The sequence below is a fragment of the Daktulosphaira vitifoliae genome, unplaced genomic scaffold, assembly GCF_025091365.1.
Source record: "Daktulosphaira vitifoliae isolate Bord-2020 unplaced genomic scaffold, ASM2509136v1 Scaffold_1, whole genome shotgun sequence".
In the NCBI taxonomy this organism is placed as follows: domain Eukaryota; kingdom Metazoa; phylum Arthropoda; class Insecta; order Hemiptera; family Phylloxeridae; genus Daktulosphaira; species Daktulosphaira vitifoliae.
Window position 1 is genome coordinate 79,032,853 of NW_026099572.1, and position 15,174 is coordinate 79,048,026.

Consider the following 15,174-nt stretch of genomic DNA (forward strand, 5'->3'; position numbering starts at 1 on the left):
CAGTCGGCAATATGCATGATGCGTGACCATACTGACACAAAAGTACCTCCTCTCACTCTATTTCCATGCACCTGTCGGAGGGGCATTGAGCCTCAGTTTTATCGTTTCACAGCCCATATTGTTAGTCATTCGATTTTTGAACTGTTTTAGCAACCATGACCACCAAGGTGGTCCCTATGTGTGTGTTTAACGAGTACTTCCAACATAAAAATCAGGATTCCCCTCGGGTTGTTTTTGTAGTTATTTAAAAATCAAACAAGTATAAATTATGATGCCGGTAGCGATTTTTTATTAATAATAATATGTTGCCAATCGATAAAGCAAACTTTCGATCTACATAACGTAGTGTTCGATCGATCAAAAAAGAATTACTAATTAAAATTAAGTAAATTAATAAAAACTTAGATAAAAGGCAAAATTTACCGTGTTACAATAAACATTATAATAGCATTTAAAAGAGTACTTATCTAAATTACATAATAGAAATATTTAGTATTACATCAGAAGAAATTATCAGGTTTGTCCAGTTTAATAATTATTAATTTATTTCAATCTTTATAATTTGTAAACCATTTTAATCTTGAGTAATTAGTTAATAACACAGAAATCAAGAAGCATACGTTAAAAAAAAAAGACTTAAAGTGAAGAGAAAAAACCCAGCACAGGGGGGTCGCGGCACAGTGGTGACGTGGTATAGATGGATCAAGTATAATGATATCTGACAGTGATTAAAATCACTATAAAAAAAAAACGCTTCGATGCAAATCTTTAGATAGTGTTTAATTTTAAAAAATTGGTGGATTATTCCAAAAGCTTCATAAACTGCTAGTTCCTTATTAATATCCTGATTAAGACAAAGTATGTCGAATAAAAAAGAGATTTTTAAAAAATAGTATTTCCCATAAAAAAATTATATTGATCAATACACTTTTCAATAAGTTATAGCATTATAAAGTTAAAAATGTAAAAAATAAAATCGAGAATTTTCACACAATAATAGCATTTGGTAGCCATTTTCACCTTGAAGATAAAATAAAGTCCGAAATTTTTTTTTTCCATGATAAAGTATATTACATTAGCTTTAATTTAAGATATATATAAAAGTGTCAGACTTTCCGGAACACTTTCAAAATTTAAGTTGAAAAAGTCAATTTTTTGTGAAAAAGTTGTCATTTTGAATCCCCCCCTGTAGGCAGGTAAAAAGTCAGATTTATAAAAAAAATATACCAAATGATAGGTAAAGACATCGTGCATCTATAAAAAAAAATATTATATTGATCCATACATCTTTCGAGAAGTTATAGCATTATAAAGTTAAAAATATAAAAAAGAATTTTTTTACAAAAATCGTATTTTTTTTATTAAGTTTAATGTCTGTTTTCACCATGAAGATAAAATAAAGTCCGAAATTTTTTTTTACCATTATAAAGTATATTACATTAGCTTTAATTTAAGATATATATAAAAGTGTCAGACCTTCCGGAACACTTTCAAAAGTTACGTTGAAAAAGTTCTACTTTCTATATGCATTTTTATGTTTTGAATCCCCCCTGTATTTAGGGAAATGGTCCGATTTAAAAAAACAGTATGTCGAATGAAAGATCTATATAAATACTACTTCTCATAAAAAAATTGTAATGATTCATACATTTTTCAAAAAGTTATAGCATAATAAAGTTAAAAATGGAAAATACAAAATCGAAAATTTTCACACAAAAATAGCATTCGGTAGCCATTTTCACCATGAAGATAAGATAAAGTCCGAAATTTTTTTTTTTCATGATAAAGCATATTACATTAGCTTTAATTTAAGATATATATAAAAGTGTCAGACCTTCCGGAACATTTTCAAAATTTAAGTTAAAAAAATTAATTTTTTGTGAAAAAGTTGTCATTTTAAATCCCCCCTTGTGGGCAGGTTAAGGGTTAAATTTATGAAAAAAATATACCAAATGAAAGGTAATGATATTATGCATCTATATAAAAAAGAATTATATTGATATGTTTATTTTTGAAAAAGTTATGGCACTTTTAAGTAAAAAAAATTGAAAAAATTTCGAAAATTAGCGATTTTTAAATTTGTAATTTTTTTGGAGGTTTCCCCCATTTACGGGGAACGAGGGCATTTTTTTCAATTTTTGAGGGTAATGTCTTCGACTAGATACAATTTGTGATCTTTTGACGTATCATTGAAAGAAATTGGTTCGGTGAGAGCTGAGAAAAAGTGGTAACAGACACAAAAAAAAAAAAAATAAATAAAAAAAAAATAAACACATCTTAGTAAAACCAATACCTTCTCAGCTTCGCATCGAAGCTAAAAGAGGACTAAGTTCTTCTATCTCTCAATACGGTTAATATGTGTCATCTTTTAAGAATTTTTCAAAATGTAAGTAATTATATGAGTAGAGACGGAATTACCTATATGTATATAACTAATTCTGCCTATAGGGAAAGTTTTCACGGGCATCGCCAATAAGAAAGTTTCGTCGAAAAAATTCTAATTTTGTTTTTTTTACAAAAATGTATAATGATTACTACTATAGAAGATAGATACTTTGTTATATAAATATTATCAAATAAGAATAGAAAATTAAATTCGACCCTCCTCTCAAATTTAACTTAAAATCATGCTTATGTACTCCTAATACACATATTTTTCTTAAATGAATAAACTATCTAAATTGTATGGACGTAGAATAAATTTTAGTGTAAATACATAATTTAATATTATAAAATTCTAATCAAAAGTTTTCACTGACAATCATGGAGTCATATCCCTCCATGAAAAAAAAATTATATGATAAAAACACAATTTTTTTTTCGTTTGTAAGGTAAAGTGAATAATTTTCTTACGCATATCTCTCCCAAAAAAGAACCCCTAATTACGCCACTGAATTTTTTTAATGTTCAAAATCAAATTTTAAATTTAAAAATTCGTATTTACCAAGGTTTTATCCACCTGAATAATACAATCTGTGATATAATCACAAAAACGGGATCTTTCTTTAAATTTAAATAAACCGTTTTTCTCCAAGCATCAACTACCTATAACTTATTAATGAGTCTATATACCAATATTTTTGTCATTGCATGACTACAAAACAAACACATTACATAAATTTTACTACTATGTCCCTTATAAATTTTCGGGGTGTGTCTAGACTCCCCGTGCGCACGCCTAGTTCTATAGATAAATGAATCACTTAAAATAGTATAGGACAGCAATCTCCCTATGTTTTTTCTTGTCCCTTTAAGCATTAGCAAAAGCATTTTTTTGTTTAATAAATCAAAACATGTCTATTGCAATATTTAATTTCGTACCATTAATTTTTGTAATGAATACAGTTGTACCACATAAATATTAACATACACGTCATTTGTTCAAAATACAATTTTTATATCTATGTTAATGTTATTATTTGTTATCAGTCAGTTTAAACATCTTTACATTGTTGTACATAAATATTAAGAGCAATGTTATTAATTAAAAAAAAAAACTTAGAAATTCATAGCTTTTTGGTTCAAAAGAATTGTAACATTTTTTTTTTTATGTTTAATGATTAAACTGTAAAATAATTTTTATTCACGTAACGATTATTTGACAATTAACTAAATATATTGTAGTATATACCGCGTAGTGTTATTTGTAAATATTGAAAATTATTTTTTGAAACATTACAAGTTAAAATTTCTAATTTGGTTAAAGTGTCATAATAATTGTACTAAATTTTGAGTTTTAAACGTAATTCAATATTTTATACTTTAAACACATTAATGTGAATTTTTTTTGTCAATAAAACTATGTCTTGATACCTTTAATCTTAACAAATTTTATAATGTTTACTGAAATCAGTGAAGCAATTAAAAAAAAAAATTTCAATCTAGTTAATAATCTTTTAGATGAATTCAATGAAAATGTAAGTCTGTTTTGTTTTATTACTATTTACTTTATTTAAATAAAAATATACTAGTCATGATATTCTGTAGCATAAAGACACATTCAATTTTAATTGTTTTGATAAAGAAAATTCATATAAATGGTTTTGGGATTTGATGTTTCACTATGTATCACAAGATGATAAAAAAGTTTTGCATAAATCATGTTTATCATGTATAAGACTATTAAGGTAAATTTCTATTTATTGTACATAAATATATAAATTCAATTATCGATAGTTTAAAATATTACACATTTAATTAAAAAATGTTAATCCTTTTTTTTAAGTCGTGACAAAACACAGTTAATTGAATCCATTCATGAAAATCACATAAATATTCTATTGGAATCTGCTAATCTTCTTAATGATTCATTGTGCATATTTATTACATCAGAAAATAAAGATGGTTAGTATATTAATTTTTCTAAATTTGTAAATAATTTATAAATATTGAAAATTACATAAAATTCATTTAAATAGAAGTAAAAAATTTTTATAGTTATAATAGAAAGTCTCAAGTGTTTATGCAATATTATTTATCAGTGTGAAAATGCTCAAATAATATGTTGTTCCAATAAAACTGTGGATTGTCTTATATTAAGACTCAGAACTTATTATCAGTGTGAGGTGCCACATGATATTAAGTATTTTGATATTAAGCTTTTATTTCTTCTTACTGCATTTAATAATGAACTAAGGTAACTATTATATATTATTAGATTACAGATATTATTTACGTTTTGTTAACAATCTCCTTTCTAGGATGAAGATTTCCAAAGAACTGCATGGTATCACTTATCTGATGGAAGTTTTAGATAATATTTTACGTAATATTATTGATGATTCATCAACCAATAAATCATGTTTTAATGTATATTGTTTTATTTAATTATTTTTATTTTTAACAATTATATTACTGCTCATTAAAACTTTTTCTACTGTGTATTGATTATTAGGAAGAAAATGTATCATTAAGTTGTGAGATCTTAAAAGTACTTTTCAATCTAACTGTAAATCCAATATGCAATCCATCAAATGACGATGATTATTCCACATGGGTAAGACTTATATCAATATTGCGAGATTTACTTGTAACTTCAACCTATGCTACTATTCATCAAGATAATATTATCAGGTATTAAAAAAATCAATATAAATTAGATTCATCAATTGAATACAACATTTTATTTGAAGATTTACAAAGAAAAAATTCAATTTTGTAAAAATTTTTTTAAAAAATTTTAATGAAAGCTGTGTTAAAATTTGTAAATATAATTAAAACATGTTCTGATCACATAATTGAATGCTACACAAATGTATATATAGTAAAACTAGTACTTAAAATACTTAAAACTAAAGTAATATATAAATCTCATTTTTCTATTAGTTTACATTTACCCAAAATAGAATTTTCTTGTGTACAGGCTCTGTGCCATAAATGATGGCATTTTTTTTATATAGTTTATTTTATATTTTAACAAAAAACAAATTTTATCACACATCAGCCGCCCTCATATTACTTTCAATAACATCCTTGTATTTCTATTTTGGTCTTTCTCTACTTCTTCCTTTAACATTCATTTCCATAACTGTTTTCACAGTGTTTAATTCTTCTCTACTCATAACATGACCAATCCATCTAAATAAATTTTCTGTCATCTTATCCGCAATTGATTTTTCAAGATATGGAAATTATAGAACCTACTATAATATTGTATAATAATTTTAAGAAAAATAATCAAAATAATTATTTCAATACAAAATTAACATTTATAGTAGAAAAAAAAATATACATCAATAAACTTAATGCTCTGTCAATATTATTCAAAGTGAATTTTTTGTTTTTATATTTATTTATACATTTTTATCTTAATAAGATAACTTTTTATTTAACTTTAAATTAATTTCTAGTAATGTTGTGAACTTATTGACCAATGTGCCACCTCAATGTTTAGATCAGTTGTTGATAAAAAGTCATTGGACTAATGTACTAGCTTTAAATGTTTTAATAGATTTCCTGGACAATCGTTTATCAACTTTGGTAACTTAATCAAAATTATTTTTTTTTATCAGCTAAAATGATTTATCTTTTAGCAAGTCTTATATGAAAATGTTTCACCTACATTAATAGTTTTGTTAAAAGGATCAAAGGCAATATCTAAGTTTCGTTGTTCAGTAAGACAACATATTTTACCTCCTTTAAAAGATGTAATGAATAGACCCGAACAAGGAAATACATTGCGAAATAAAATGTGTCGCCTGTTAACCACTCCTAATGTTAATTTACGAGATCTTGTTGCTGAACTTCTTTTTGTATTGTGTAAAGAAAATGGTATGTATAAGTAGAATACTAAATGGCAGGTTTGCCATTTGTTTTTTAAAAACATTTTTTAAGATACGGGTAATTCTAACATAAACAATTTGGGATAATCTATTAGGGTAGTACATCATTTCAATAATTGTGTTCATTTATGAATTCAAAAATATTAAGGTGGGTCTGAGCCTACTCTTGGCGCTGTTGTTGTAGTTTTCTATGTGCAAACATTTAAAAAGTATATATTTTTAATTTTAGTTGGAAGAATGATCAAGTACACTGGATTTGGAAATGCTGCTGGATTATTTGCTAATCTAGGTTTACTTAATAAAACACCAAATCCAGATTATTCTTCTGATAGCGAGGATAGTGATACAGATGAATACCTCAAATACAAAGACCAGTAATTTTCATTAATGTTATTATTTGAATTATCATAAATGAAGTAATTTTTTAGGATAAATCCTGTACTTGGATGTTTTGAACCACCTAAACCTAATCCATTTGAGTGTATGTCAGAAGAACAGCAAGAACATGAAGTAATGCAGTTAGTTTGTAAAATGGACAAACTTACTAGGTAAAATTCATTTGATATCTTATGGAATAACTTAATTAAATATTTGTTTTGATTTGTTTAATAAAATGTTGGATTTTTTAGGGAGGGTGTAATCCAACCATGCAAGATTGGAGATGATGGACGTCCTAAACCTATAGAGCATGTACTACAACTTCAAGAAGAGTTATTAAGTCATTTCAACAATACAAAAAATAGGGATAATTCTGATGATGTGAATGATTATTGATAAGAATTAGTTTTATTGTTAAATTCTGACTTATTATGGACAACTTTAAATTATTTCTGTTTTTACATTATAAAATTTACATTTTCAATTTTAATAAAATATTATTTCCTGTTAAACATAGAAAATAGTTAATTAATTATTGTAACACATTTTTTTTTAATATTTCAATTTCAATGAACAATTTATGTAGAAATTGAAACATTTACGATTATCAAATAAATAATTTAGTATATTTTCAACTAATTATTTACTCTCTTGTGCAGAATTGGGTTTAGTACTTTGAGGATCATAATCAAATGATTCAGATCAAATACCCCTAATTGTGAAATAATAGTCAAAGACTTTTCCATAAAAAAGTATTTAAATGGTAAAGATGTATTTTTGAGGTGATAGTAAAAGTTTTTTTAACATTTAACACTCTCCATGAAAATCTTGAAGTTAACTTTAAATTAGTGTGTTAATAAGTAAATGATAAAATTAAATTAAAAAAACTTGACTAATAACTTAACTGTATAACATTAAAATATCATTAGTTATCTTGATGAAACAAATTCAGAAAGAAGTTGAAATTTTAGCAAATACACATGAGAATCATCTATATTATCAAACAATATTAAACATAGTATTACAACGTGTAAAAGTGTAACAGTTAAAGTGTTTATGTCAATTAACAAAAAAGGGTTTTGATGATGTGACATAGATCAAAATATTCAAGTGTTACCTTTTAGACACCTGGACATCGATAATTGTATTAATACATACATTAATCTTTAAAAATTGTTTGTATTACATTTTATAAAATTCCAAGGTTAGATTTAAAATTAATGAAAAAATAGATTTTTATTCTATGAAATTTATGAAAATTTGATTACTTATTTTGATTCTTAGACGCATGTCAACTATAGTAAAAATTTGTGCCACCTTAGATTCCTTTTCAATGGTCCATAATTACTAAATTAATTTTAGTTTTAATTAATGGTCCATAATTTATGCGAAATATTAAGGAATTGTAAAGTTCAAATCATAAATACTCTTACACACTATACTTGGATAAAGTCTTATACAATAAAATATTATTATTTTTTTTTATTTCTTAAATGAATTGTCATTTTATACCTATTATAACCACACCAAAGTTGACTAATCAAGGGCAGCAAGGGATATTTTAGTTGAAATTTTACACATATCTATGCTTTAATAATGAATTAATACAATATGTGTATCACTAGATAACACTACAATAAAACAATATTATGTTTACGATTGGTTATAACCTGCAATTTTATAGTTTAATCATTATAAGTTAAACTTTTTTATTAACTTAAGTTAGTCATACCAAAAAATTGAATGAAAGACATTAAACTAAAAGAGGATACATACAACATCAATTTAATAGTATCATAAGTGAAAAAATGAAAACATTTTGTATTAAAATTTCATTTTTTTAATTTTACAACAATAAAATCAGTTATTAGGCAGTTATTGAACAACACAAATACACTACAACTATAAATTTGGAATTGTTTTAATCTAATTCATTTGTAAGTTCCATATCATCTAAAATTGGCCATTCTTCAAGTGATTTGGATGATCGATAATTATATTTCATGTAATCTGGTTTTTTATTACAAATATCCATGTATGCATTACATAACCGTCCAAATTCACTAATTGTTAATTGAAAAGGTCTTGTTTCAGGTTCAATACATGCAGCCTTTAACATTTCTTTAGAAAGTTCTTCTCTAACAGGTTTTGGAAATAATATTCTGTAAAATATGTATGATATTCAAATTGAAAATTAGGAATAATATAGATGGATAATCATTTTAATTTTTATATAATATAACAAAAAATTTTTAATTTGTAGCAAAAATGATAAAAAAATGTATATATTTTAGAATAAAATTTGGAATTTAAATGAACAAAAAGTATGGAATATTTCCTCTTTGAGATTGATGAGATTAAAATTAAAATAAGAAAATAATATATAAATTGATTTCTCTTCAAAATAGTTTAAATATTATATTGTTATCTAATTAGAAATACTCACTCTATACCACGTACACAATACTTTTGTCTGTAACTAAAGACAGATCTTACAACTTTTTCTACAACATCAAAAGGCAATTGAATTACAGGATTCCTTAATGGAACTAACCTTACAACCCCAACATCCACTTCAGGCTTTGGTAAGAAAGCTCGACCTTTAACATGTATTAATTTACTATAAGTATACTAAAATAATAAGTCACTTAGTACCAATATTTTTTTGGCAAAAAAGTTGTTTTTATTTACTCATTATATTATTGAGTATGTTCTTAAGGTATACAGATGTTTGGAATTACTTATACAATAATTTTTAATTTTTAAAAATGGATCTAAATTGAGAACCATATAAATTATAGAGTAATGAGTCAAAACTTGCTACTGTCATTTTCTAATTTTACAGAAGAGCAAATAAGCAAAAAAATACATTTAACACAATACAAATTGTAGTTTTTAAATATATATATATATATATATACATTTTTATATACTATTATTAAATTTTGCATTATTTTTATCATATGAGTGGATATTAGGGTGGTCTAAAAGTGACAAAAAAAAAATTTTTTTTTTAAGTTATACTCCTACACTTGAAAATTGTTCTACCTGGTTTTATATACAATTCTCAAGAAAAAAAAACACTAAAAATTAATTTTTGAGCCATCCCAAGCTATTCGAAAATTTTTAACTTAAAAAAAAAATAAAATAATAATGAAAACTATTTTATGTATACGTTCTTATATTTTTTTATCAATAAGTCAAGCTATATTATATAAATCATTTTTAACATTTCTAATTTTACTTTCTAAAGAATTAAAAAATTATATAAAAGTTGAATTGCTTTTTTTTAAAGTTTGTTTGCTGCAATCAGGGTAAATCTTCCGATGCTCAGAAACTACTTGTAAGAGAAACTGAAGTTGATCCTCATCATGAGTAATTTTGCGATTAAGGTCTTGAATCAATGAAACTCCTCTTTCTGCCACGTCATTGGTAACTCGAAGATTCTTAAAAACTTCCTCTGCTTTTAAGTAGCTTTTAGACTCGGTCCAGTTTACCACGTCATTTTTCAAAAATTCATCGACACCAAATTCTGTGAAAATTTGTATTGTATTTTTGTTAGCTAAATCATGAAGCTGTAAATTTTCTACATCGTGTTGGTCAATTTTCGGTCTTANAGTTCACTGCAACTTTGGCGGCATGTGCTCCAAATAATGACTTGCAACTGATAAAGACCTTAATAAAATATGATAATCCACATATTTCAAAAGCCACTGTAAAAAAAATGATGGGTCATTTATGGTATTTGTCAGATGAGTTAGTTGGTCTTTGTCTGTTCGACAAAAATGTCCCTGTTGAAACCAAATGTAAGATAATTTACGCCATAAATAATAACCCCTCTCCAGAAGTTCCCAATGTAAGACCGAAAATTGACCAACACGATGTAGAAAATTTACAGTTTCATGATTTAGCTAACAAAAATACAATACAAATTTTCACAGAATTTGGTGTCGATGAATTTTTGAAAAATGACGTGGTAAACTGGACCGAGTCTAAAAGCTACTTAAAAGCAGAGGAAGTTTTTAAGAATCTTCGAGTTACCAATGACGTGGCAGAAAGAGGAGTTTCATTGATTCAAGACCTTAATCGCAAAATTACTCATGATGAGGATCAACTTCAGTTTCTCTTACAAGTAGTTTCTGAGCATCGGAAGATTTACCCTGATTGCAGCAAACAAACTTTAAAAAAAAGCAATTCAACTTTTATATAATTTTTTAATTCTTTAGAAAGTAAAATTAGAAATGTTAAAAATGATTTATATAATATAGCTTGACTTATTGATAAAAAAATATAAGAACGTATACATAAAATAGTTTTCATTATTATTTTATTTTTTTTTTAAGTTAAAAATTTTCGAATAGCTTGGGATGGCTCAAAAATTAATTTTTAGTGTTTTTTTTTCTTGAGAATTGTATATAAAACCAGGTAGAACAATTTTCAAGTGTAGGAGTATAACTTAAAAAAAAAATTTTTTTTTTGTCACTTTTAGACCACCCTAGTGGATATCTATCTCAATATTGTCATTTTCAGTAATAGTCATCCTGACTTTTATTCTACAGTTAAAGACCAGTTTGGCCACTTTTTAAATTTTGTTTCATTTAACTTTTAAGTACAGGTTTTATTTTTTCAAACTAACTTTGGTGGTTGAAAGTATCAAAACTAGTGTTGAATTCAAACATTTTTTTGGATAGGGTAAGGTACTAAACAATGACAACCATAAAACATTTTTTTCCTACAATTTCATAAAATTGCAAAAAAAAAAAAATATATAAGTTAATAAAAATTAATCATTTGTTGCTAATATTATTTTAAGTTAAAATTATATTAAAAATATTATTTTAAAATAAAAAAATATTTAACTCAAAAAGCCACATAAAATTATAATGTTTATATGTTTAGTGTTAAGAATGGTAACATTATACCTGAAATATGTATTCACAATTTATTAGTTAATTGTTTATGGCTTTTTGAGTTAAATAATTTTTATATTTAATATAATTTTAATTTTAAAGCTGTCAACCCAAATTTTGACTAAAAATTGTGATACATCATAAAAATCGATATAGTATCACTTTCACTCTGAAAAGTTAGGAGTGAGAAAGTGAGTTATCAAATTTTTATAAAAGTGACCTGATCAATTCTCCATTGACATAATACTGAATTCAAATAATTTTTCAGACTTCTTATGTTTTCAGTTGTTCCATATACAGGAACAATAATGGATAGTTTTTTATACATAAAACCTATATAGTATTTTCATAGTTTCTGTTTTATCTTATATGTTCATAAGTTTATTTCTGTTTCTATTTTATAAATCCACATTAATAAATATTAACTTTTCGTACAAGCATTGCATTACATACACAAATTGTAATATTACCTATACTTGACACCTAAAAAGTCAATACCCATTATCTTAAGATTAATAATTGAAAATAAAAATTTACCAGGAATATTAAATTTATGTTCAACTCGGCACCAGTTCTGACACATAATAGATAAGCGACATCTTTCTTTAGTCATAATTGGAGCAGCCATTCTTTCTGCAACTTCTTTTTGAAATGTTAGTGTCATACGTACACGGCCATATCTCCATGCATTTTTCCTATAATAGTTTATTATGGATTACATAAGTGAAATATAGTAATTTAATGATTAATTACTAATTAAAAACCTATTATTACTTTTCTGATACAGCTTTTAACCATCGAATAATGAGAGGAGTAGAAACATTAAATGGTAAATTCCCTATTAAATGTATAGGAGGACAAATATCTTCCCAATCTCTTACATGTTCTTCATGAAACAATTTTTCCATATTAAAGTTCATAACATCACCAAATATTAATTCTAATGGTACCGGAGATGATTCAGCTAATAACTATAAAGAAAAATTAATTTTTCTTAGACATTATTTATACAGAAAAAATTTAATGAATTTTAATACTTCTAATGAAGGAATAAACCGCTTATCCTTTTCAATAACCAGAACTCGTGCAGGCATATTCTGAATAATGGACCTTGTAATATTTCCAGGACCTGGGCCAACTTCACATACTTCACAATCTTTAGTTGGACCTGCAGATCTTACAATACGACTAGTGAGTCGAGGATCCATTAAAAAGTTTTGTGATAATTCTTTCATTGCGCGTATTTTATAAAGTTTAATTAAATCTCTTATGCTAGGTAATGGAGGTAAACGAACTAACTGACTTGTTGACATGTTGTTTAATTTTTAAAATTTTTGTTATTATTGTTTATTAGTTGTTTCAGGTTCATCAAAATCATCCAAAAATGATTCTTGTTTGATTGCATATATAGAATAACCGTAAATACTTAAAGCAATACTTCCTAGCAAAAGACCAGTGAAACGTGCGTTTTTACGCATGCGATTTAATCTATTAACACGAACAAAGTTTTGGCGTTCAACAAATTTTATTTGTTGCAATATTCTTCTATCAATTTCACCGTCTTTTGATAAATTAACTTCGGGCATTTGATCATTCTTGTCCATAGCCAATGAGATAAACCATTAACCAATTGCTATGAAAAATAATTAATAATTAAATATAAAAGAATGACAAAACTATTCAATTTCAAAACATTTTTTATTTTATAATTATCTTATTAGGGAATATCTTTAACTTATTTTGATTTTCTGAGAATGTTCATCTACAATTTTCCAAAATGTTGCAAATGAAATTTATTTATTATTAAAAATGTTAATACTTTTTTTTGTTGAAAAAGCATAACATACCAAATTATCAATAATTCTTTTTGAAGCTCAAAAATAATAATTTAAAACATAATAACTTTATAACAAACAAATATAAAAATTATATTTTAGAGAAAATCTACCTCATTTAGCGCTTACATATATAAATTTTATTTTTAATGTAAGTTACACATACTAGTGCAATAGCTGTAAACTGGTCAAATTATCTACTAAAGATATTTAAATTTTGAAAAATGATAAAAAATTGTGATAAACTAGTAATGATTAATAAATAACTAAATGAAAGTGATTTTTATAGATTGGAAATACTTAGTTTATTTTCTCCAATTTAAGGAATACCTTAAAATTTTTGTAGTTCAGAATATGTACTACATTGAAATCATATCACAATTTCAATATTAAAAACTAAGCATAATATACCATTAGGAAAAACTATTTTTAATTATTCTAATTTAATAAAGTACTTACTTATTGTTTACAAATGGAAAATTTCAAATTTATAAAATTATTAATTTGAATGAAAATAGTAATTGCATTCTCAAATATAGAAGAATGATATTCCCCACCATACCGGCAATATAATGAATAATAAGATAAGATATTATTTTACGTGTTGCTCTATTTGACCCAATCTCATTTTAATCTAATATTTAGTATTTCACAGTTTGGATATTAATATTGAATAAAATAATTGTGAATTACGTTTGTTGTTTTGTATAGTAGGTACCATAATAAATGATACTAATGAGATTATAATAATAAGTGAACCCGGTAATCATTTTTGAATTGCATTAATTAAACGATTTTATACTGTCACTTTCATTTAAATTAGATATGATCCACATTTAAATTTAACCAACTAAACTTCAAACAATAAAATTTTAAAAAGTACAATAACATTTCATGATTATATTGAAAAGCTTTTTTAATATATTCGTGCATATATGTATTCAAAATGAGAAAGTTTTTATTGTTTATGGCTCATAAATAAATAATTGAAATCAAATCGACATATTTTTTCAAAAAAGTGTATTTAGGTACAAAATTTATATTATACTTTTTATAAAATATATACAATACATATATGCAGTGGTATAGCTAGAATTTTATATTATTGACAAAAGTAAAAAATCTATAAAATTCTTTATTATAGACGTTTTTTTTACTTATTACTTAATCAAAAAAATAAATATTGCTTATATACTAAGCTAATATTAATATCAATGAGGAAGTGGTCCGGGTTCTATGACCTTCCTAGCTACGCTATTGTATAAATTAAGAAAGTAAAATATCAATATTTAAGTCTCTAAATCTCATTAAAAATGTAATGATCATTAGCGATAATAATTCAAATAGTTCTCCCAAAATAAAAAAAAAAAAGGGTTTTAAACATATTTTTGTTACTAATAATAATTAGTAATAAATAACATAACTAATTAATCGTAATAATTTGCATATAAAGACAATTTTATTTATACACCAAAAAATTACAAGAAAAATTGAAATACTCAAAGTACAATCTTAATGCAATAAACAAAATCTATATTATTATAAAAAAAATTATACCTCAAATCTACAGTTTTGAGTGAGTACAATACAAAGTGTAGTGTATTCATAAAAAATATCGGCTTTATTTAATATACAACCAATATTCTTTTTTATCATTTATAATTATAAACACATTTTTTCATGTAATAATAATATATTTAAGTAACAGAGGCGTTATTAACATTTTTTCTTTGTGGAGAAATATTTGAAAATTATTCATATCATCGGTCG

The 15,174-nt window shown here is 24.9% G+C and overlaps 3 protein-coding genes across 3 annotated transcripts; 1 reads left to right on the plus strand and 2 right to left on the minus strand.

Moving 5' to 3' along the window:
• Positions 1-3,640: 3,640 nt before the first annotated feature.
• Positions 3,641-7,294, plus strand: LOC126895369 (synembryn). The gene is made up of 11 exons (XM_050667170.1): positions 3,641-3,917; positions 3,988-4,127; positions 4,226-4,344; positions 4,438-4,636; positions 4,701-4,809; positions 4,895-5,073; positions 5,850-5,979; positions 6,033-6,270; positions 6,511-6,655; positions 6,710-6,829; positions 6,911-7,294. The coding sequence occupies exons 1-11, from the start codon at positions 3,837-3,839 to the stop codon at positions 7,053-7,055; spliced, it is 1,605 nt and encodes a 534-aa protein (XP_050523127.1). The 5' UTR covers positions 3,641-3,836; the 3' UTR covers positions 7,056-7,294.
• A 1,134-nt stretch (positions 7,295-8,428) lies between these two features.
• Positions 8,429-12,882, minus strand: LOC126895372 (dimethyladenosine transferase 1, mitochondrial). The gene is made up of 5 exons (XM_050667177.1): positions 12,607-12,882; positions 12,344-12,540; positions 12,107-12,264; positions 9,106-9,259; positions 8,429-8,821 (listed from the first exon to the last, which is right to left on the minus strand). The coding sequence occupies exons 1-5, from the start codon at positions 12,880-12,882 to the stop codon at positions 8,581-8,583; spliced, it is 1,026 nt and encodes a 341-aa protein (XP_050523134.1). The 3' UTR covers positions 8,429-8,580.
• A 27-nt stretch (positions 12,883-12,909) lies between these two features.
• On the minus strand, positions 12,910-13,989 carry LOC126895376 (cytochrome c oxidase assembly factor 3, mitochondrial). The gene is made up of 2 exons (XM_050667184.1): positions 13,864-13,989; positions 12,910-13,202 (listed from the first exon to the last, which is right to left on the minus strand). The coding sequence occupies exon 2, from the start codon at positions 13,171-13,173 to the stop codon at positions 12,910-12,912; it is 264 nt and encodes an 87-aa protein (XP_050523141.1). The 5' UTR covers positions 13,174-13,202; positions 13,864-13,989.
• Between the last annotated feature and the right edge of the window lie 1,185 nt (positions 13,990-15,174).